The sequence below is a fragment of the Arctopsyche grandis genome, chromosome 5, assembly GCF_051622035.1.
Source record: "Arctopsyche grandis isolate Sample6627 chromosome 5, ASM5162203v2, whole genome shotgun sequence".
Lineage (NCBI taxonomy): Eukaryota > Metazoa > Arthropoda > Insecta > Trichoptera > Hydropsychidae > Arctopsyche > Arctopsyche grandis.
The window spans coordinates 3,905,213-3,927,576 of NC_135359.1; the positions used below are offsets into that span (position 1 = coordinate 3,905,213).

Here is a 22,364-nt window from a genome sequence, read left to right on the forward strand (position 1 = left end):
GCATACAATAGAAATAAAACATTAATTTTGTAAAAATAAATATATGATTTTTATAAATATTGTTTATGGTGTAACTTGATGGTTTTTTATGTTAACTTTTTATTTTCCATTTTCGCATGACTCATGGCTATTTTGGCTTATTACTAACACATTGATTTCAGCTTAGTAAAACCAAAATGGCAAATTTTATCATTATGATTATTATTATTATTATTATATTATACAGTTATATATAGTTATAAATAATTTTTTTATGATGAAGAACTATTTACTTAATGTACATATTTTATTATTATCAAATATCACTTATTATTTAGAAAAAAAGAGATAAAACTGATGTTTTATTTGCATAATATTATGATCCCAAAAACTGACGGCTTCACCTGGATCGTCGACTCCTGTTTTTCATTTTGTGTTTTTTATCTTTTCAATCGATCGAATAAATTAATTGTTGATATTATGTATTTAAACTTTAGTAATGGATCGAGATTTCTGTCGGAGTCGGATAATTCGGTGCTTGAATCTATTTAATATTGCGGGCGTAGATTATCCAAATCTTACTATCTAATGGCAAATAATTAGCGTAAAATAACAATTGTTCAAAAATGCGATTCAAAGAACGTACATATTTTAGAATCAAATTGTAATATTTAAGACGATGAAATTTCTGTAATTAGTTCCTCATTATTTATTTCTTTTTTAAAATTCCGATTTTAGTATGAAAATAAAAGAAATTGATCATTTATACCGGTTTTTATTTACACAATAACATTGTGTGCTGTGCACAAATTTATTCAGAAAAAAAAATCAAGAATAGCTGCACGGCTTTATCGCACATAGAAGATCTTTGACGTTTTCCACCAGCCGCCACGGAACGCTTGAAACCACTTCAAGCACTTCTGCATTTCCGTGACCTTTAATTAAACTATACAAATCCGGATAGAACTGAAAAATTGAATACATAGCTGCTTATAAACATTGATTGTATCAAGCAAAATAATTCACCGTTCATACTTGAAGTCCTTCTATCGGCTGCGTAGAATATTCAGCTGAAACTTCAGTAGCGGTTACGAGTATAGCCTGAAGAGGTGTCACGTGGAGTATCTCGAACGACTGAAATAAGCATATGAACTTCATTGATCAAGTAGCTTAATCGAAATAGTCATGATAAAATATATACATGCATTTTTTAACCCTTTGAATGCTGACCAACGCTGATCGGCGTTTTGCTGACAGGTCCATGGGCCTGCAAAACGCCGATAGGCGTTTTATATTGAGCATGTACAAAATAAACAAGAATACTTTAAAGGTAGCATTGAAAAAAAAATGCATTAAACATGGGTCGTGTAATCCGTGTCACTGCTTATAAAGACTGGTTTACTACGGAATTTCTGAATTTATAACCATAGCAGAATTACCCGATGGAAATCCCTAACTGCTGAGTACTTTAGATTGTGGCTTGGCATTTAAATTGTAAGCATTACATTTTAACAACAATGAAGAAGATGGAATTAGCTTTGGAAAAATACGTTCATTAATAGACTCTCTTTTGCTTATTTTATATTGCAAGATACAGTAAGAGAGTCTAAACCATTGATGTATAATACACTAGATAGGCCCAGACGTGTTATTTTGGTCGGAGATCTTGTCTTCACTAACTGAGGGGTGCGGGGGGTTTAACTACCGGGGAAGTTGGGTTCTTTTCCCTACGACGCAGCGGTAACTACCTACCTACTAAGAGAAACTGTGCATGCGCCATGTATTTTGCATGCGCCAAAAGGTAGACAAGTATAACACGTGAGGGCGGATCTAGTGTATTATACATCAATGGTCTAAACACACCTTTACAAAACTCGAAATCCTCGGCGGTAGTTGTCTAGGATTTGCTTAGACTAGCCACAATTTTTATACCTGCTTTCTATTGGATTTCTAAACAATTTTAGTTGGAAATGTTAGCGAAATTTTCAGCGTGGCGGGTTTTCAATAGAAAAGACGTTAGCTCTCAAAGTGAATTGTGAGAAAATGTTATCTACTAATCGCATAATTAACTAATGTGATTTTCGGAGAGTGTGTTTTTCCAACTTTCATCTATCATCTGACTAGTAAATATAATTAAAAAAAATCCCATTAATGGAATCCCACAAGTATTTTAGCTGGGGCCATTCTACATATGTGTGTTACTTTAGGGTGGCTATTGCTTGTGTGATGTTTTGATGTTACTATTGTGTGTGTGGGCTGATTTGATGTGACTATTTTGATAGGCTACATACCTCACTGTGCTGCTGAAGATATTCTCTCATTTGCTGCACAATGGTTCGTCGATCGGCCGTAACGTTCCACCTAAAGTGCACGCCAACAACATTAACATATTCAAATACTTAAACAAAATTTTTGCATACCTGGACCAGGTGAAGTTGTAAGCGGTGCACAGATGCGCCATGCAATGATACAGATGACTCTCCATAGTCCAATGCTTCAAGCAGCTACCTTCGATCAAGTTTGGCGCGTCTTCCGACGGGAAGAAATCTACACCTCCCGCTTGCAACCTCTGAAAAAAAAAACAAATTACAGTGGAATCGAATATTTCAAATGGCAAACGAGATGAATTTTACCCCGGTCAGCTCGTTCAGAGTGAACGTCTCGTCGACCATATCCTGCAGCGCCTTGGTTGCTCCGTTCTGAAGCGACTTCAGCTTGATTCCGACTTCCAACACTTCAAATTCGCAAACTATGATTGCGCCCATTATCGTAACGATAACTCCGGTGCTGAAAATTTTACATGCACACTAGTTACATTGAAATTTATTTATTTTTAGTCTATACCAGTAAGGCCTAACAGGTAACCCCAATGTGCCTTTCTGGCTAGAAACACGTATCACGACATAAGGTCCAATGATATAAGATCCAACGACAAAGGTACCACGAAAGAAGATCCACCCGATAGAATGTCCACCTGATCGTCTGGATCACTTATCAGGTGGACATTCTATCGGGTGGATCTTCTTTCGTGGTACCTTTGTCGTTGGATCTTATGTCGTGGAACCCTCTGATAGGAAACGATCGAACTTGAGTCACAAATCCAAGGTTTGTCCAGCATTAACCAGTGGGATTTGAACCCGTGACCAATCTGTTCGAAGCATTACATGCTAACCACCAGTCTACTCTGCTGGTTTGAAACATGGTTCAAATACTAACTGATCATCATTGGGCTTCAGCTCCCATCCCTGATACGGAAGATTGCTGTACTTGGATGTGGCAAACGCAATCGGACCTTCAACCAATATATCACAACAATAAAATCATCGATATGGTTTTTTAATTGCAATGTTACTATTAGACTAACGCAATTGGCCAGTTCTGAAGTTGACCGTGAATTTGTCTTCGTTGTATTTGAGGTCGTGGATGTCGTCAGTGGTCCAGTAGTTTTTATCAGTGTTCCAACAGCATACAATCGGTGGTTCTATCCATAATACGGTATCGGGCAATCTATCATATGAAACGATATTGATAAGTCTATGAATTGTTTTAATGTTACATGTACATTGTTCAGAAGCTGACTGTATGGTTATCAAAAATAGACGTTCGAGGGCAGCTTCTTGTCGTCTTATGTCGGCTTCTATTTCTTCTGGGGTCCTCACAGTGCCGGGGGCTGGAGTAGGTGGTGGATTGTAGATCTCTCTGAATTTTACCTCAGTTAATTTCTCATCTTCCTCTACTGCAAATCAAGTTCTTTTAATATTTTTATTTATTAGAATTTTGTCATAGTGACATTACAGAATAGTTCCAAGTCGTTCAAAAAAAAAAAGATACAGTGAGAAGAAAATAAAACATCACAAAACGAAATTAACTTATTATTTCTTTTTTTTTTTACATATATACCGGTCTTAAAGGTAACCCCAATCAGAGAAATGTAATATTAATATAAGTGGCTTTAGGTGTTCTTTTGTTGTCAAGTGACATTCTGTCCACGGACAGATCTAAATAATTTTAGCATCAGTCGTATTTGACGCTTGGTGCTCGACGTATGTCCGATAAAAACTTCTCCGTTTGTTTATATTACTCGCAAGATGGGCAAGCATCGGTAAAAATTGCACAATGCATTCAAAAACACACAATAAACAACATGGGATACATTTTTATAAGTAAATTGATCCGATTGTATTCCGTGCGATGTAGCGTATTTATAGAGACATACCGCGTAAAATTGACAACAATTATTTATTCGTAAGGGCCCCTCTATTCTTATTACATGTCTCTGACCCCAATGCGCCTTCCTGGTCAATTATAAACAACGCAGCATTTTTATTATACAAGTCGCTGAATTATGAGACACACAAATTAACGAGACATCTATGAATTGTACATAAATTTTATTGTACATGAATCAATCTCAAATAGTGGTGACATAGTAGGTAGGAAGGATATTTAGCCAATTCAACCGGGATATCCAGATCACAAATATCCAGGTCTGACCAGCAGCACTGCAGATATACAGATCGAGGTCAGCTCATGGAATCGAACCCAGCGCCTCTCGACGCTAAGCAGAAGCTAACGACCGAGCTATGCTGCTGGCTATATAAAACAAATACAATAAGAGAACACGTAACAATCTCAAATAAAACAATCCCTCAACCAGATCAGTTTATCTTAGATTAATCGAATCCAAGCTAATAGAAATCTGGTTGAGGAGCTTGATGCCCTGGCAACAGGCGACGAAACCATCAAATTGGTACGTGCCGCAATATGAGAGAACAAATTGCGGTGTCTAATGTATCCGAGTTGACTGTGAACATTGAAGCTCAATTCTGCAAGAATTTGAGGACTGCCCACCAAACCAACCAGTAATTTATATATTTATACCTATATACATACTGCTATTACATATTATGTTACATACACATTATGCATGTAATACAATCTGATGGATTTTATCAAACATTAGATTGTTAGCTTATGTAATAAACATTAATATAAATGTATCTTCGACACATTATCTCATTGAGGAATTTTTCTAGGCGTTTAAAATAATTATAAAAATAATATATGTACATATGTACGGTTCGGTGATTACTGGTCACAAAGTCACTAAAATCTCTATAACAGAACATCTGGCAGCTGAAAAGTCCATCATACTAACGATAACTATCATACTAACGAGAACTTGAGTGCCAAATATTGCGTATTCGCGATTTTGATGGCAAAAATTGTCTTTGTGACCACCGCAATGTGACTAATAATCCAATTACCGTATATACATGGTTTTTCCCCATGTAACGCGGTGGTACGGCGTTCCGGCACCTTTTTGTTTCAGCACTTTTTATGTTACAAACGAATATTCTATATAATATAATTTAAATATAATCTTTTCCAATAAAAAACTTGACAATAAGTGAGTTATTTTGATAGTTTTATCACTTTTCTGAATATAAATTATAAATTGCACTTCAAAATACAAATGAGTTGATTTAATTATAATAAGAAAAGATCAACGCCTTATAAAAGTTGCAACAACAGTATACAAACGAAAATTTACAAAAATGTTTAAAAGCAATTACGTATGCATTCTCGAATCAATCATCCGGTATTTGATTCATCTGTTGTATATTTTCATTGTGTGATGAATTCACGTAAAGTATGCCGTTATCTGATTATTTATCAAAATTGAAGATAAACAAGCACGCATTGAAAGAACCGATGAAATTTAGATTAGTTTCATATACGACGTCCGTATACACGATTGTGTTTGTTATTCAATATATAATTATTGTCTAAATTCAATCTGATAACTTATATTATTTACAATAAAAATAATCTGCGATAGCAATTGTAAATTTTTGCATAATGAAAAAGTGTTAAGGTTGGATCTTTCATATAAAAGTTAAAATGAAGTGGAAGCGCCAATTGAAAAAGCTACTACTTCAGATCATTGATTAAGATGAATAGAGATTACTATTGGGGTATATTGTTGATTGTGGCAGCGTTGTTGACGCCGCTACTATGTAAGGAATCATGCCTTGTCGGAGATTTTGAAGACGTTCAGTCTTGGGCTATGAATGATGGATCTCTCAATCCATCGATTGCAAGTATGTAATTGATAACGCAACAATTGATATCATCTATGTATGATAATGTGAATACAACTGCAGTGCATTTTTAGATTTCACCTTCACTATTGATTTATCTGGAAGACCCGAGCAGCTGGCAGAGCTTCGGCTTTTGTTGAACAGTTTGGACAACAATAATAGAGTGCAGGATGAGTTAGTTAGGGATGACAAACCGACCGAACTTTCGGCTGATGTGCTTCACGCGAACCAAAGTGATTTTGAGAGTGATATTGATATAGCATTAAACAAAATTATTTTTTTAAGTCTGGCTAGAAATTATTTGGAGAGGTGAGTTGCATCATAAATGGTGTTTAATCAAAAGTATTTAATTTATGATAACAATATTTCTGTTTTATATATGTGGAAGGATGAATATTTGTTTAATATTCATTCTTTATCATAATTATAAATGTTTTTTGCTTGGTTTGCAAATTTTATCTTTTTTAATTTATACCAGGAAGGCTTGGTAAACGGACTACTAGTCATATGTGAACCAGTCACAGGATAACCGGTCGCTCTAGATCGGTCACACGCGATCACTCGTCATACTAAAACTGGTCACATCGTAAAGCTGGTCACGAGAAAACTGGTCACACCCTAAAATCGGTCACGAGAAAACTGGTTGACTGATTTTAAGGTGTGACCAGTTTTAGTGTGACGGGTGATCACGTGTGACCGATCTAGAGCGACCGGTTGTCCTGTGACCGGTTCACATTTGACTAGTAATCACCGAACCGAAAGATTGACAGGTAATCCCAATGTGCGTTCCTGGCCAGAAACATTATACATTTGATACAAATATTATACAAAACAAATACATATCAATTAACACCCACAGAGACATCTATGGTCAAATTCGTAAATTTGCAGTATTTTGAATAATTCAGCGAAATTCAGTCAATAAATATCAATTAATATCCACATAGACATCTATGGTGAAATTTGTCAATTTGCAGCATTTTATACAATTCAACGAAATTCAAGATTCCTGAAAACTCGAGATTTGTGAGAAAATTGGTAAGGTTGCCAATGTGTTGGGACCGTTTCAATGAAAATTAGATAAATTGGTAAACTCTGATAGGAAATGATCGACCTGTGGGTTGATCGAGCAGAAACCAGTGGGATTTGAACCTGTGATCACTCTGTTCAAAGCATTATATGCTAACCACTAGTCTATTCTGCTGTTTAAATTGTAGAACCACAAGATTTGGTACAATATCTCACATATGCAAGTATAGATTTCTGGCTATTGCATACTAGTAGAGGTCGTGGGTTTAAGTCCCGGTCAAATACCCTGCTGGCGAGATCTTGTGTTTAGTAAAACCGCAGATCCACCGTCTCGATTTTTTAGCTTAATTTTTGTGATTGATTTAATAAATTGGTATCGTCCCCCAAAATTTTTCGCAAATTCGAATTATTATCATCTCAAATTTGACGAATCTAATAAAAATAAGCTACCTACATAACATATTTTTCGCAAATTTGCTAGGTATCAAGAATTTTGTTAATTGTCCATAGATGTCTCTATTGTATAAAAAATAGACAAATTTTTCTAAAAAAAGTTTCTTATATTATACTCATTATTTATATTAAACAAATCTATTCATAGTTAATATTATATATAGCAGGCTATATATAAGATGTGATAAAGACAAATACAAAACAATTTCGATTCTCATACTCTTATGTAAATACTATTTTTTTTAATTTCAGAATACCATTATTTTATACAAACTCTCAAGGAATCACCGGCTCAAATTGGGACACTTTAAAATATTTATCACTGTATGGAAATAACTTCAAAGACGATCCTTCGAAAGCTATATCATCATCAGATCAATACTCAATAGTCCTCAATGCTAGTCATTCAGAAGAGATCAACCCGAAACACTACTTTTCATACTCTTATGGTAACAACCTTACCCATATCTTTTGACATTCTTAATTATTCTGTGAATTATTTTGCATCATTCATCTCCAGATAAAGCCAACTGGGTGGAGGACTTGTCAAATTTGAACTTTCCCAATCTGCTCGAGCTGGACCTGAGAAATTGCTCTATACAGGTGCTCTCCGATGGCGCTTTTAAAATGATGCCCAACCTGAGACGTCTATACCTGTCCGACAACTCAATATCTACAATAAACGCACTGGCCTTCGATAGCTTGGCCAACTTGGTACACTTGGACATCAGCAGAAACAGCGTTTCCATCCCCAGCAATAAAGATACCAGTCGCATTGACGGCATAACGATCATGGACGAGGCATTCAAACCACTGACCAACTTGAAATCATTAGACTTTTCCTATTCGAAAATTGTCGCAACCTGCGCCACGGTTTTCAAGCAGCTGAACGCGATGACCGAACGTCTATCCCTGTGCTACACCTCGTTTCCGAAAATCACCCGAGAGATGTTCGCCGACACGTCCATAAAGCACTTGGACATATCAGGCAACAGTGCTCTGGAAGCGTTGGATCTGAATGCGTTCTCAGGAATAGAGGACACGTTGGAGATAATGTACGCGAATCATCTTCCGATCAAAGAAATGAAACCGTTCCGAAATTTGGCCAAGTTGAAGGTTTTGTCATTGGCCGACAACAACATTGGTTCGGTCCAACACAATGATTTAGCGCTGTTGAAAGATTTGCAAATACTCGACCTGTCTTCGAATAGGATTATGAATTGGGACAAAAGCGTTGTGGGTGATTTGAACAATTTGAAATTGTTGAGATTGGAGAAGAACAATTTGAACTTGCTCTCGCCGGCTATGTTCAAAGATTTCAAAGCGTTGAGTTATCTGAGCTTAGGAAACAACACTTACGTTTGCAATTGTGTGGCTCGTGATTTCATCGATCGTGCTAGCTATATTGATACGAATATTTTACAAAATTCGTATCCGGATTGGATTACAAATGAGACGGAGACCAGATCCTTGGATTACTTACCGGACGTGGACGATGAAGAGTTTTACTTGAACTTGAGCATAAACATTGACTTTCACAACGCTTACATATACTACAGCAAATTGATATATACAAGAAATACAACCATCAGTACAAATACAACCAATACACCCGACGATGATAACGGCGAATGTAACATTTCCAATATACGGAAATTTGAGGACCCCGACGGACTTTTAGACCCCAATGACATATGTTTCATACAGAATTTTACATTCAGACTATTAGACGATATAGATGGAGATTATATGTGTACAGATTCTCGCTCGGCTGAAAGTCATAGTTTTTTCGAGGCTGATAATTGCTCCAAAAAGAAAGACTCAAGCCACCAATCGGGAATGAAAACATCAACATTGTTAGTAATCGTACTGTTAGTTCTAGCCGTGGTCATTTTGATAGTATTTTTCATTGTGTGGAAGTGGTGGAGTTTGAGATACTTCTTTGTGATGCTGAAGAACATTGCAATCTTGAGCATTCTGGGTAAAGACAATTCATCAGAAGGTACCGCATCATAGTATTGCACGTGTAAAAATATCAAAATTTGTACGATTTCGAATTGAAAATATTCAAGTTGCGTTTCAGATGCTGATAAACTATTCATTTACGATGTGTTTGTGAGTTATTGCGACGAAGACAGATCGTGGATTCTAGACGAACTGCTACCGGAGATCGACAATCATCCGAACATCAGTGCTTGTCTTCACGAAAGAGATTTTCAAGTAAACTCAATCGATTTCAACTGCATCAACATAAAAAAATGTAATACAATCATATAAAAACTGATTAAATTTTAGGTTGGATTATCAATTTTGGAAAATATAATATCTTGTATGGACCGATCTCGGGTGTTGCTGATGATAGTCTCCCAGCAATTTCTACTAAGCCAGTGGTGTCAATTCGAAATGCACTTAGCTCAGCATCGGTAATTTATAACAAAAATAAATAATAGATTATTACTCTTCCATTCAAAACCGTACTTATCATGTTTTTTTACATTAGTCTTTTAGAAACTAGACGGGAGCAATTATTTTTGGTGTTGTTGGAAGAAATCCCGAGAAGAAAACGACCCAATACCCTGCATTATTTGATGATGACAAAAACTTACATAGTTTGGCCAAAGGATCCAAAGGACAAGCCGCTATTTTGGAAACGCTTGAAGCGCGCCATCTTACACAAACCCATGGATAAATCATCCGTAGTCTAACAAATCATTGTGTATTTTTATAATTTTGGTAATAAATCAAGAATACTTTACATAACGTCAGCACAAGTTCATTTCTCATTATCTTTGGTTTCGGAGGCTGTTGCAATAGTTGAATGCGGAGAATGCCCCCGCATGGTCGATGACTTCTAAGATTCACTTCGTTTTCACCCACCGTGTACTTCAATGATTCCAAAAAATTTGTTATGGTTTCACCTGTAATTTAAATAATATAATTTTAAAAACGTTACCAAATGGACAAGTTTCAATATCATATTTATGTTAAGTGACTCTAAATTTATATGGGTTTTAGCATCTTTACTATATTTTATTGTTACAATCAATATACACTCGTCATTACAGATCGCTCCAATGCGACGAGTGTATGATAACGGTCAGAAATACAATAATACATATACAATCAGAATACATAGCTTATAACAATTAATCAGTACAGAAATAATAATCATAGAGACATCTATGGATTATTTTAGATTTTTGTGTACAATTATTATTACATTTTTTATACATATAATAAACACGAAATTATAGAGATATCTATAGATTTCAGATAACTGTGCATAATTTTTACAAATTATACACACAGATTTTGTGACAACAGGAAAATGATCTACTACCAATTTTCAGGAACCGTTTCAACAATGATCGGATAAAATTGGCAAACTCTGATAGAGAAACGATCGATTTGGAGTCACAAAACCCCCAAACCTAACCAGCAGTTTGACGAGGACTTGATCCTTCGACCTCAGTGGTGCTAAATATATACGCTACCATTAAGCCAAACTGCTGGCTTCATATATGTAATGCAACTTGATAAGGACTGATATAATGTTTTGAGATACATGTACATATTTATATTATGTTGTTTTACTTAAAAGAAGATTTATGACTTGAGGGGTATAAAAGCAAAGGTGCCTATGTCCACTTCAATAAGTTTATTTAGAGTAAAACGAGAAAAACATTTTTGAGCTTGTGAACGCGATTATGCTTACTAAAATAGAAGCCAGCATTTTATGCTTTTACTTATGAATAGAATAAAACTAGCCCAAGATCCATTATTAAACAATAACGCAAAATATTGCGAAAAAAATGCATTCACAGTTCATATGTTTCGATCATGAACACATGGTTGCCAGATTTCCAAAATTTCAGACCAGGACATTCATTATTTAGAACGATCATAAGAAGAGGCTAGTAAAAAAGTTAAGTACGTATAGAAAAAAATTTAAACAAAGTACATTCATTCTTGATGATTATATCTCTTGGAAGCATCATCGGTTCTGGCTCCAAACCGGCCAATCTGTCAATTTCCATCTTTTCATTTTTCATCGTACCAAATCTTAAAAAAAAATAATTTAATTATACAAAATTTTATTAAATTGGTTACAAAACTCAATCGTTGAAACAACTGACTTGTCCTCGTTCAATATATTTTGAAGAACTTCAGTTTTGTTTTTGATATCATCGTAGAAGTTTTTCAGCTTTGCCGCTTGTTCGTTACGCAACCTGCAAACCTCATCATATTCGTGACGCGTAAATTCATACAGATCTAAAAACCAAAAGACGCTAAAAATACAAACAATTAGTACTAAAATACTAGCATCATAATATATAATATTTACTGGATCCATAAGAAGTGAAAAGTGGTTTTGGATCAGCAAAAGACACACATGCATCAGATAGCCTGTCTTCTTTGTACCAAATTCCTCTAACGATTGCCCCTCTCCAAGAATTTTTACCAGGTAGAGTTATACTCACGCCCAGGTCCGGGAAGTCTATATCTAAAGTAGGACTGTGACGGTGTATTTAGATTATTTATCTACTCAATCAAATACTATCGAATTCATTTGGAAATTATTATACGGTGGTGGATCTTGAAGCCGTGGCAAGTGCTTTGGTGGAGATGCACGCAACCAGATCTCCAAGCAATAGGATGCTGCCCGCTGAGAAAGCTTAGCGGAGCCGAGACACGCCGGAGCGTCAAGAGCCCACATTCGTGTCGCTGCTTCGACCCAGGCTGATGCTTCTGCACTTACTTCAGCACGAACCTGATGGATATATAGCCATGCTCTATAGATCACGTTTTTATAAATATCATATGAATTTTCATGAAGTATATTTCACATGCATACTTCTTTGAAAACTTGAACTTGCTGCACGCTAAGATCATCAGGGTATTTTATGATATCATCAAGCACCTTAAGAATCTGCAATTTATTTTAGTTTATATCAATTAATCATGCACACTCGCCTAACAGATTGCTCCAAAGCAACGAGTGTGCTAAACAGATTAAGAACATAAAAAAAAAATACATGACATAAAAATTTTCATTATAAATAAAAATATAACAGCCAAGTCAACAGTTAACAATTAAAATGATCAACTATTAACTGCTCTAGTTGGTTGCGACCCCCGTAACCGAGGAATCGGTGCAGCGAATGAAAAGAGATATGACAAATGTCAATGGCACCATCCAGTGAATTTAAGAAACGGAGGCCTCGAGGAATGGAGGAATTAAAATATGCCACAGTTCTTGCCAGAGAAATATGAAATAGGGGACGATGGTGGGTCCAGATCAAACTATCCGGAGCATGAAGGCCAATCTTCACCAGAATAGACTGACATGAGATAAAATCTCTAAATATAGTAAACAAGAACGTGATGAGGGCAACATTCCTCCTGTGTTCCAGAAAAGTATACCTGAAATATGTATATAGACCAATGACCCAGAACTAATCACCCCTGGAATTAACCTCGTTACTCGAGGGCAACGGCCCAACTCAGCCAGAATAGACGGACAGGAGATAAAACCTCTAAATATAGAAACCAAGAACTTGATGAGGGTAACATTCCTCTTGTGTTCAAGAAAAGTATACCTGACCAAATCCATGACAAATCTTGAAGGAAATAAATATGGGTAAATCCCATATTGCTCCTTATAAAGAAGCCGGAGAAAGCGTCTTTGGATAAGTTCAAGTTTAATAGACTGAGTTTTGGCTGAAGGACTCCTGATCATAGAGGCGTCCTCCTTGATTCTTCCCTCCAGAGCATTGTACAGCAGCCTTAGAACAGTGGGATTATAGAAATGTCAGGGATCACGAAAAACAAACCCTAGCATCCTTGAAGCTGAGCAACACACATAATCAATGTGATTGGAGAGCCTTAGGTTACTCAACTCCAAGATCAACATCGATATGTATATGTATTTAAATATCGGTTTAATTTTACTAGTAATTTGCTATTTGACAATATACAGGATAAAGTTCTTCATCTCTTTGTTTGGCTTGATCAAAATTACACCCGTCGATTCTTTGTTTCTGCCAACGATGCAAAGCACAACTCAATTCCGGTGGTTGTCTTGGATCTGGTCCTCCATCTACAGATAGGTATTGTATCCACTTGAAAATCAAGCGATACATCAAAATTAAATATCAATCTGTATAACTAAACATCTACATATGTAGAGTATATATATAGTAATTACATCTTGTTCGATTCTATTAGATCTGTCCAACTCTTGTTTCTTCTTGATTGAATCTGAATTAAGTAGAAATTTTTAAATATCAATATACATGAACTATTTGAAAAAATTATCAGAGTATGTACCGATGAATTGATCCATGATTTTTTTCAAAATGTCGTCTCTGATGGATTGTTCCCCGTCATCTTTTTTGGCGAGTTCTATCGTAGCTAATCTTGCTGCTATTTTTCGTTCTTTCACCCCAGCTAAGAACGCCAGTCTGAAATGCAATTTAGTTTTCATATCATGACCTTTTGATTGTCGAGGATTGTATTAAAATCATACCGTTCTTCTTCTTGTTGCCGTCGAAGCTCCGCAGCCAACTGTTCTTGCCGGGCTTTCTTTTCAGACTTTTTCATATTCTTTTTTGGGGGAGGTTTTTTCACCTCTCTCTGTTTCTATTCCAAATAATAAATATTTTTATCTGTAACATATTTCATTTTCTTAGTTGAATTTTAAAAATACCTTTTTTGGAGTATTCATCATAATACATTTGTAATTAAAATTTAAGTGATCATTTGATAAAAATAAATAATTTATTTTATAAATAAGCTGTGATATAAACAAATGAATTTATTTGAAATTGAAAAATTATATGTCAATTGTTGCTGTAATTCCTTACGGTTTATGATAATTTTATTTTTAATTATTGATTTCTTACAATATATTAAATAGCTTACCTCATATTATTCATTGCTGGATTACATATGTATGCTGAAAAATATTGATCAAACTTTTTCTGTGCAGAATTACTAGTGCCATCTTTTGATTTCTTTTAAACACGTCGATAAAAGAGGAATCTGCTTTGCCTTCTATGGGAATTTAAGTAAAGAGATGGCGCTGTATTTAGTTATAAAATGCTTTTTTACCAATGCTATGCATTTTAAATAAAATAAACATTATTTTGGTCACGATTTGATTGTTGGATTTTCACCTATTTTCCAGTTTAGTTTGAATTTTGGTTGGAAAATGTTGGATCCAAAACGTATTCTCTAATGCAGTATCAATAGATAAAGTATTGTTCTATTTGAAATGACAATATTATAAAATGGCTTAGCATTTAAAATATAATTGAAGTTGAAACTAGAAGGTAACTTACGTGGAAGATATATACATATATACATATGGGATCTTCGACTATCTATTATACAAGATTTAGTCAAATAAATCTGCTAGAGGCGAAACGAACACAATCTTTATAAATAATGCATGTCGAGCGAATTCATCTAAAAATACTACATTACTGGTAGCTCAGGGTGAAGTGTTTATATTTTTGTTCGTAGGCAGATTTGTTGTATGTGGGCTGTAATCTGGTGAAATTGGGCTTGTGACGTGAAAACTGACACTAAGTTGTGTATCCGCAGCCGACTGGTGTCCCCTTACAGCGCTGATGGGCCCCTAACAAGACCCTGGGGACGATGTGTGCTCCAATTTGCCATGCGATTATCGCCAAACCATCCGATACTGACAAAATATTTAAACCCTCTACGTATCGCGAGGGCTAAATCGAAAAATGGCCGATTTTCAGAGATCACTTCGTTAGGTCTTAGAATAAAATTGAACCAAGTTCATGATATCATTGTAATAACACACTCATCAGGTGGTTTGGAGTTTAACAATAACATATATACATGATTACATATGTATCTATAACATGTAGGATTTAGTTTTTGACCAAATGAGACTTCGTTTCGACGCATCGAGAAATAAACATGGCTTAATGGCTACCCTTACCACGTGTCCCTTCATGAATTTTATCCTACATGTATGTATGTATATCGGCTGATTTAATTACTTACATGATGCTATGTGCATAGGTACTTTGGTAATTGATGACGGCCCTTCACTTAATTTTGTGTCGCACTGTACATAAATATGTATGTATACTAGTGTTGTACCCGATGAAATATCATCGAATGGGTGTTGGCATATTAAGTTATTAAATAAAAAAAAATTAAAAGAAATGTGTCGGTCCTGTTTTTGATCCGCACGCGGTCGAATTTTTTTCAAATACCTTTTAAATATATTTATTTTAATATTTCTATTTAATTAATATGATTTTTTTTTTGTAAAAACTACCTACCTACTTACATACAAACAATATAAAACACCGATAGAAAAATTAATTAAATTTTAAATAGATTGTCGATCTTTTCCTATTAGAGTTTGCCAATTTTTCTGATTTCATTGTTGAAACGGTTTCTACATTAAATTGGTTAAAAACCCATCCTGCTCACTATGTCACCACTATTCGAGTATGATTTTATACAATAAAATTTATGTACAAATTTAAAAGTCCAGTGTCTCGTAATTCAGCGGCTTATGTAGTAAAAATGCTGCATTGTTTGTAATTGGCCAGGAAGGCACATTGGAGCTTACCTGTTAGGCCTTCCTGGTATATATGTATCAGCCAGCAGGTTGGCTCAGTGGTAGCGTATATTGTTTAGCACCAAGTAGGTTCGATCCCGCTATACTGCTGGTTAGAATTGGATATTTGTGACTCCAAGCCGATCGTTTCTTATCAGAGTTTTCCAATTTTATCTGATCATTGTTGAAACAGTTCCTCAAAATTGTGCAAAAAAATCATTAATTAAATTATGTACAATTTGTAAAAATTATGTACAAATCTAAATCCATAGATGTATCAATGGATTAATAAATTAATTGTTATTTTCGTGTTCTGCAGCTTCTCGAAATACAGTGATTTATGTAGTGAAAATGTTGCATTGTTTGTAATTAATTGTCTAGGAAGGCTCATTGGGTCTTCCTATCAAGCCTTCCTGGTATATATTATAAAATTTATTAACAAATATTGATTTTCATCTATGGATAAAAAATAAAGAGGGATAAATAATGATTTCTAAAAAAATATTTATACCTCTTTATTTAAGTCTCTAGACTTTGTCGTTGACTGTACAGTTTTTGAAGCGTTTTTTAAAGTGATTTTTGTATCAAAGACACTAAGTGTGCACTTTTCTTATAATTGACATTTAAAATGTCGGTATTTTTTGCATCCGCAGTAGTAAAGGTGCAATTTATAGCACTGATTTTAAATCAATTGTCGGCGTATTGTGATAAAAAATTAGCAAATCGATTAAAAGCGTGGTAAAAAAATGATTTTATTTCGTTTGTAAGCTATTCAAAACAATTTCAGTTACTTCCTAGAGGAGATAGAAAAAAAAGTATTCACTGCCGAATATTAGTAGAAAAAATTGGGCGAATTTGTTTGCTTATGATAAAGTTGTTAGTTGCTTTATTTATTTATTTATTTAATGAATAATCAACAGGACTCATATGTAGAAATTCATAAAAATAAAGAATAAATATAACAAAATAGCATCTGAGCCCAATTATAGATTGTTACAAAATACATAATATATCTAGTACATACATATAGACAAACAAATTAAAAAGAAAAGAATAAAAACTAAAATATGACTAAATAGGACAATGCATAATTAAACATAAAGTGGTATAATATAATTAAAATTGCGTCCTTAAAGAATTGAAAAGTAAATAATACCAAAAAAAGTTCTAATTTTTTTATATACATAAGTACTCGCATTAATAATTTAATGGATTAGGAATATTCAAAAATATAATTTTGTCTAGCAATCAAATTGCATAGAGTTAAATTTATAGTGCTACAGAGCTCCAAATAATACAAAATAAATCCCTAAAAATAATTTATAATACAACCATACATATATATGTATATACTAACTTGAAAAAACTGCATGCCATAATTAATATTCCGTTAGTTACAGATATTACTAACAAACTAACCAGTAGATTCTATGACAGAATCACTAATAACCATACTAACACACTAACTTGTGAATAGTCTCGGTGATTACAACAAAATGTCTATAACCTTCAGGTATAAACACAGATTACCTAAACACAATCTGCTTTAGATCGTCAACTCTAGACAGTCTTTAATCAATATTATGTATTAGATGTATTGAATTATAAATAGATTTTTGAGGTCTTTTCCCTATTATGCTGTACATTAACATTATAATAATATAATACAGTATACTCTCGATTATCCGGGCGCGGATTATCCCATTAATTATTTTTTTTAAATTAATTTAATTTTTTTCTTATATGATTATAAGACGTGCCGATTGATTGCGACCGTAAACACGCGCGTTATATGAAACAAATTTTCGATGCCTTTTCAAATGTCTTTTACTATTGCGTTAATTATTTCATTCGCTTTTGATCAGCGAAGAAGTACATAACAGATTATACATATGTACGAAGAAGTACATAAGCAACATAACAGAAGTACAGAGCAGATTTTTTCGTAACATACGCATGTTTAACTATTTTCAATTGCTGATGAATTCTGCATCGAATTTCGAGAAAATTTGCAACCCGATCAAAAAAATGAAACAGGCCTGTACTGGAAATCCTTGCCGACTAAAGCACTGGCTTTAATGAGAGAAAATTCCGCTCCTTGATAAATAAATAACATAAAAGGTCCAAAGAAAGGATAACTGTCATGTGTTGCGGAAAGGCATCAGGAACTCATAAAATGAAACTTTTGGTGATTGGGAAAGCAAAGAAACCTCGATCTTTTAAGGGAACTGAAATGAAAAAGTGATCTCCTCTGCAATAGAGATTTCAATCTTGACCTAAGGATGAGAATTCTACACTGCTACGTTCTATCAGTACTTCTTTATGGGGTCGAATCCTGGACCATGACTCAAGCTACAGAGAAAAAGCTGGCAGCATTTGAAATGTGGTGTTTCAGGAGAATGCTGAGGATCCCCTGGGTGGACAGAGTCCGAAATGAAGAAGTATTGAAACGAATGAAAAGAAAACGAGAGTTATTAAGCGTCGTGAAGCGCAGAAAACTCGAATACCTGGGTCATATGAAATATGGGAAATATGAAATCATACAGCTCATATTGCAGGGGAAAGTACAAGGGAAAAGAAGCGTTGGTAGAAGACGCATCTCATGGATGGGCAATCTCCGTGGATGGTATCAATGTGATTCCACAACACTTTTCAGGGCAACCATGGATAGAGAGAAGATATATGTCATGATATCCAACCTCCTACGAGGAGAGGAATAAAAAAGAAGAAGAAGAAATGAAAAATCTTCCGTCGATTATTATAGTCAGAAAGGGGCATGGATGGACAGGGAGATTTTTGAAGATTGGTTCAAAATGAATTGATGAACTTATGAATTGATATCTTTGATTCAGTCCATGGACCAAGGTGTTATTTATCATCAATGAAATGTCTTTATCGTCAAAGTCTTCTGAAAACTCTTGTTGAGGAAGATGGCAATCTGATCAATCTATGGAGAAAAATGACGATATTGGATGCTATACATGGAATAACACAATCTTGGTAAAAATTAAAACCGATAACACTTGTTCGATCATGGAGAAAGATTCTTCCTGACATGGAAATAGATCTAGTAGATTCTTAAGAGAATGAAACACATGATATATCTGAAATATGTGGATTATTGGAAAATTTAAAATGTTTTGAAAACGTGGATAAGGAAAACATCGAGGAGTGGCTCAATCATGATTTAATTGATCCAGGCTTTAAACGCATGGGTGATGCAGATATCGTTTATTTTGTTTCTCAAGAGGAAGAAAATGACTCTACAAGTGAAGAAAATACCAGTGGTTAGATTAGTCATAAAACGGTATAATACTAGTACTACATAAATACTAACGGCCACTTATCTGCTTAACTATGAGAATAATGAGTATTAAAATTTTGAAACAAAAATTTGTGTTGTAAATATGATTTTATATTCGAAACCAAGTCAAAATTTTACGTTTTGGATTATCCGTGCCCTTCCTCCCAAGTATTAGCCCGCATAATCGAGAGTATGCTGTACTATGATTACTAACAAAATAAAATTAAAATTTTAAAATAGAAAATGATCAGTAGATCAGTGGCTATTAAAATAGATATAAGATGTATTGAGAACGGGTCTACGTGACGAGACAGAATGTTAAATTACAGAAAACACAAATATCGGAGGGCAAAGATCGAAAATCGAAAGATATTAAGTCGAAAGATCAAAAAAAATAGTGCATGGTAAACGATACATACTCACGTACATACTCACTTAATTTGCGCGAGCAGGATACAACAGGAACAAGAGGAACAGGCTTTTCCTCCCGTATTCTGCGCGTGCACTAAAATACGGGAGGAAAAACCTGTTCCTTTTGTTCCTGTTGTATCCTGCTCGCGCAAATTAAGTGAGTATGTACCGTTTACCATGCACCATTTTTTTGTGATCTTTCGACTTAAGATCTTTCAATTTTCGATCTTTGCCTTCTGATATTTGCGTTTTCTGTAATTTAACATTCTGTCTCGTCACGGAGACCGATTGAGAACATATGTAATTTAGTAATAATAAAAAGTACTACAGTTGTTTATGATAATAATGCTCTTTATACATGTTCTTTATCCACTCCAAATGTTATGTATCCGCAATCTGATTTAATTTGAGAGAGTCTACCCTTCTCACACATCTAGTCTAGAAAGCGATAAATATAGTCATATAAAATTTAGCTTGCGAAATAACAGCCGACGGGGGGCGGATATATTATTTAAGGGGTCGGAGGGGTTGAGATCCGCACCGACAATGGCCTGGCTACAAAAGGATATGGTAAAAAAGACGTAGTTTGATTATCCGTGATGAAAAGGCATCATCAAACGGTGGCTAAATTGAGCGAGCTAGAACGTGGATCAAATTAGCGAAGGGGTGGGAGCGGGGGAGCCGAAATGCACTTCCGTAATTTGATTATGGGCTTTAGGAAAAATCTCGTGTTCATACCCATCCATGGCATTCATGGTAAACATCAATTTCGGTGCGGCCGTCGCTATGCTTTCCCCATAATGTGGAAATTCCTCGCAAAATTAAATGAAATTTTCATTTATCACTGTACGTACGTATGGCACTGCCACGGTTAATATTATTTCAGTGATCCCTTTGATGTCCATTTTGTAGTTGAAAGTATATGTACTTATTATAAAGGTACGCAATAATTGATGGTGTATTCAATTTTTTATTATAATGTTATTAAAACACTATTTTTATGCCCGTTGTAATTTCAACGGGAGCTTTCGGATTGATACATGATTTAAAATAAAGCTACAATATGAATAGTAATAATTAATCGAAATCGGAACTGAAACAGAAATTGGGAATCGGTTATGCCAGTTAAATTATGCAATAAAAAATAATAATGAAATCAACAACGAATTCGAAATCGTATTATATGAAGAGTACGTTTTGCTTACATCGCGTGACGTAAGCAAAAATGTATGTTTAATTTACAAAACCCAATACCCACAATTATGTATAAACAAGCCCCGGTCATTGACCTCGCAACTTTGAATATTATAAATTACATTATATATTGTTTTCCATATTTAGAGGCTGTATCTCCTATCCGTCTATCATGGCTGAGTTGGGCCTTCATGCTCCAGAGAGTGTGATATGGACCCGCCATCGTCCCCTTTTTCACACTCATTTGGCTAGAACTGTGGCTTTTAGTTATTCTCCCATTCCTCGCGGCCTCCGTTTTTTAAATTCACTGGATGGTGCCATTGACATTTGTCACGTCTCTCTTCATTCTCTGCACCACTTCCTAAGTTATGGAGGTCGCGACCATTTAGAAAGGTTGAGTTAGTGTTTTTAATAATGATTTTATTATGATTTCATGTTTTATTTAGTTATCTTTTCCTTATTTAATTTGTATATTTGTATATATAATTTGTTTATTTGACTTGTATTTTTTTCCTTTTGTACTTCTTAATCTTTTTAGCACACTCGTCGCTTTGGAGCAATCTGTTAGACGAGTGTGCTTGATTAATTGATTTTGTAAAATAAAATAAAATATGTAGATCGCAATTAAATTGTGTTATTTAAAGCACTCTCTCTATTTCGACTATAGTCGAACAGTTTGCGTACACTGCAGTGTCTAGTGGTGCAGGAGAAGGTTCAATCCCGCAATCTGGAATTAATTTTATTTTTCAAATATCGTTAAAATATAAATTAATTTCAATTAACAATATATATTTAATTGTTTAATATGAAAACAAAAAAAAATGTTATAAAATTATTATAAAATGGTTTTAACTCGTTATAAAACTATTATAATTACGTATTTTTATATGGCGAGAACGAAAAATTTCAATTAATCTTAAAAAAAGGACTATTTGAATATTGGACGATGGCGTAATTCGTTAGCTCACCGAACTCAGATATACCTATAAGGGGATATTTGTGTTCGCGGTTTCACCGGTTCGATACTGCGGCGGAACCGGTCTCGAGGAATGAATTTATACAAAGTTTAGGCTTTTTATCGATTAATTCATTATGTTTGGCTAGCTTTAGGACACATACACACACAGATTAGCGTATTTATATATATATATATATATATATATATATATATATATATATATATATATTATATACGCATATTAGGGGGACCGAAAAGTAATCAAAATTTTTCGACGAGCTCTTTTGCCGTCAGTTTGTGTCGAGACACTGTCCAGTAAAC

The 22,364-nt window shown here is 34.6% G+C and overlaps 3 protein-coding genes across 3 annotated transcripts in view; 2 read left to right on the forward strand and 1 right to left on the reverse strand.

Annotated features, from left to right (window-relative positions):
• LOC143911644 (uncharacterized) overlaps positions 1–22,364 on the forward strand; it is a 146,005-nt gene that overhangs the window by 110,531 nt on the left and 13,110 nt on the right. The window lies entirely within an intron of this gene.
• On the reverse strand, positions 808–5,270 carry LOC143912071 (dynein axonemal intermediate chain 7-like). The gene is made up of 10 exons (XM_077431240.1): positions 5,247–5,270; positions 3,880–3,883; positions 3,559–3,715; positions 3,344–3,486; positions 3,163–3,271; positions 2,613–2,766; positions 2,400–2,548; positions 2,271–2,340; positions 1,015–1,113; positions 808–945 (listed from the first exon to the last, which is right to left on the reverse strand). Exons 1-10 carry the CDS (start codon positions 5,268–5,270, stop codon positions 808–810), a joined length of 1,047 nt encoding a protein of 348 aa, XP_077287366.1.
• Toll-9 (toll-like receptor 9) lies at positions 5,709–10,334 on the forward strand. The gene is made up of 7 exons (XM_077430320.1): positions 5,709–6,083; positions 6,158–6,392; positions 7,818–8,014; positions 8,086–9,567; positions 9,649–9,785; positions 9,861–9,988; positions 10,066–10,334. Exons 1-7 carry the CDS (start codon positions 5,936–5,938, stop codon positions 10,268–10,270), a joined length of 2,532 nt encoding a protein of 843 aa, XP_077286446.1. The 5' UTR covers positions 5,709–5,935; the 3' UTR covers positions 10,271–10,334.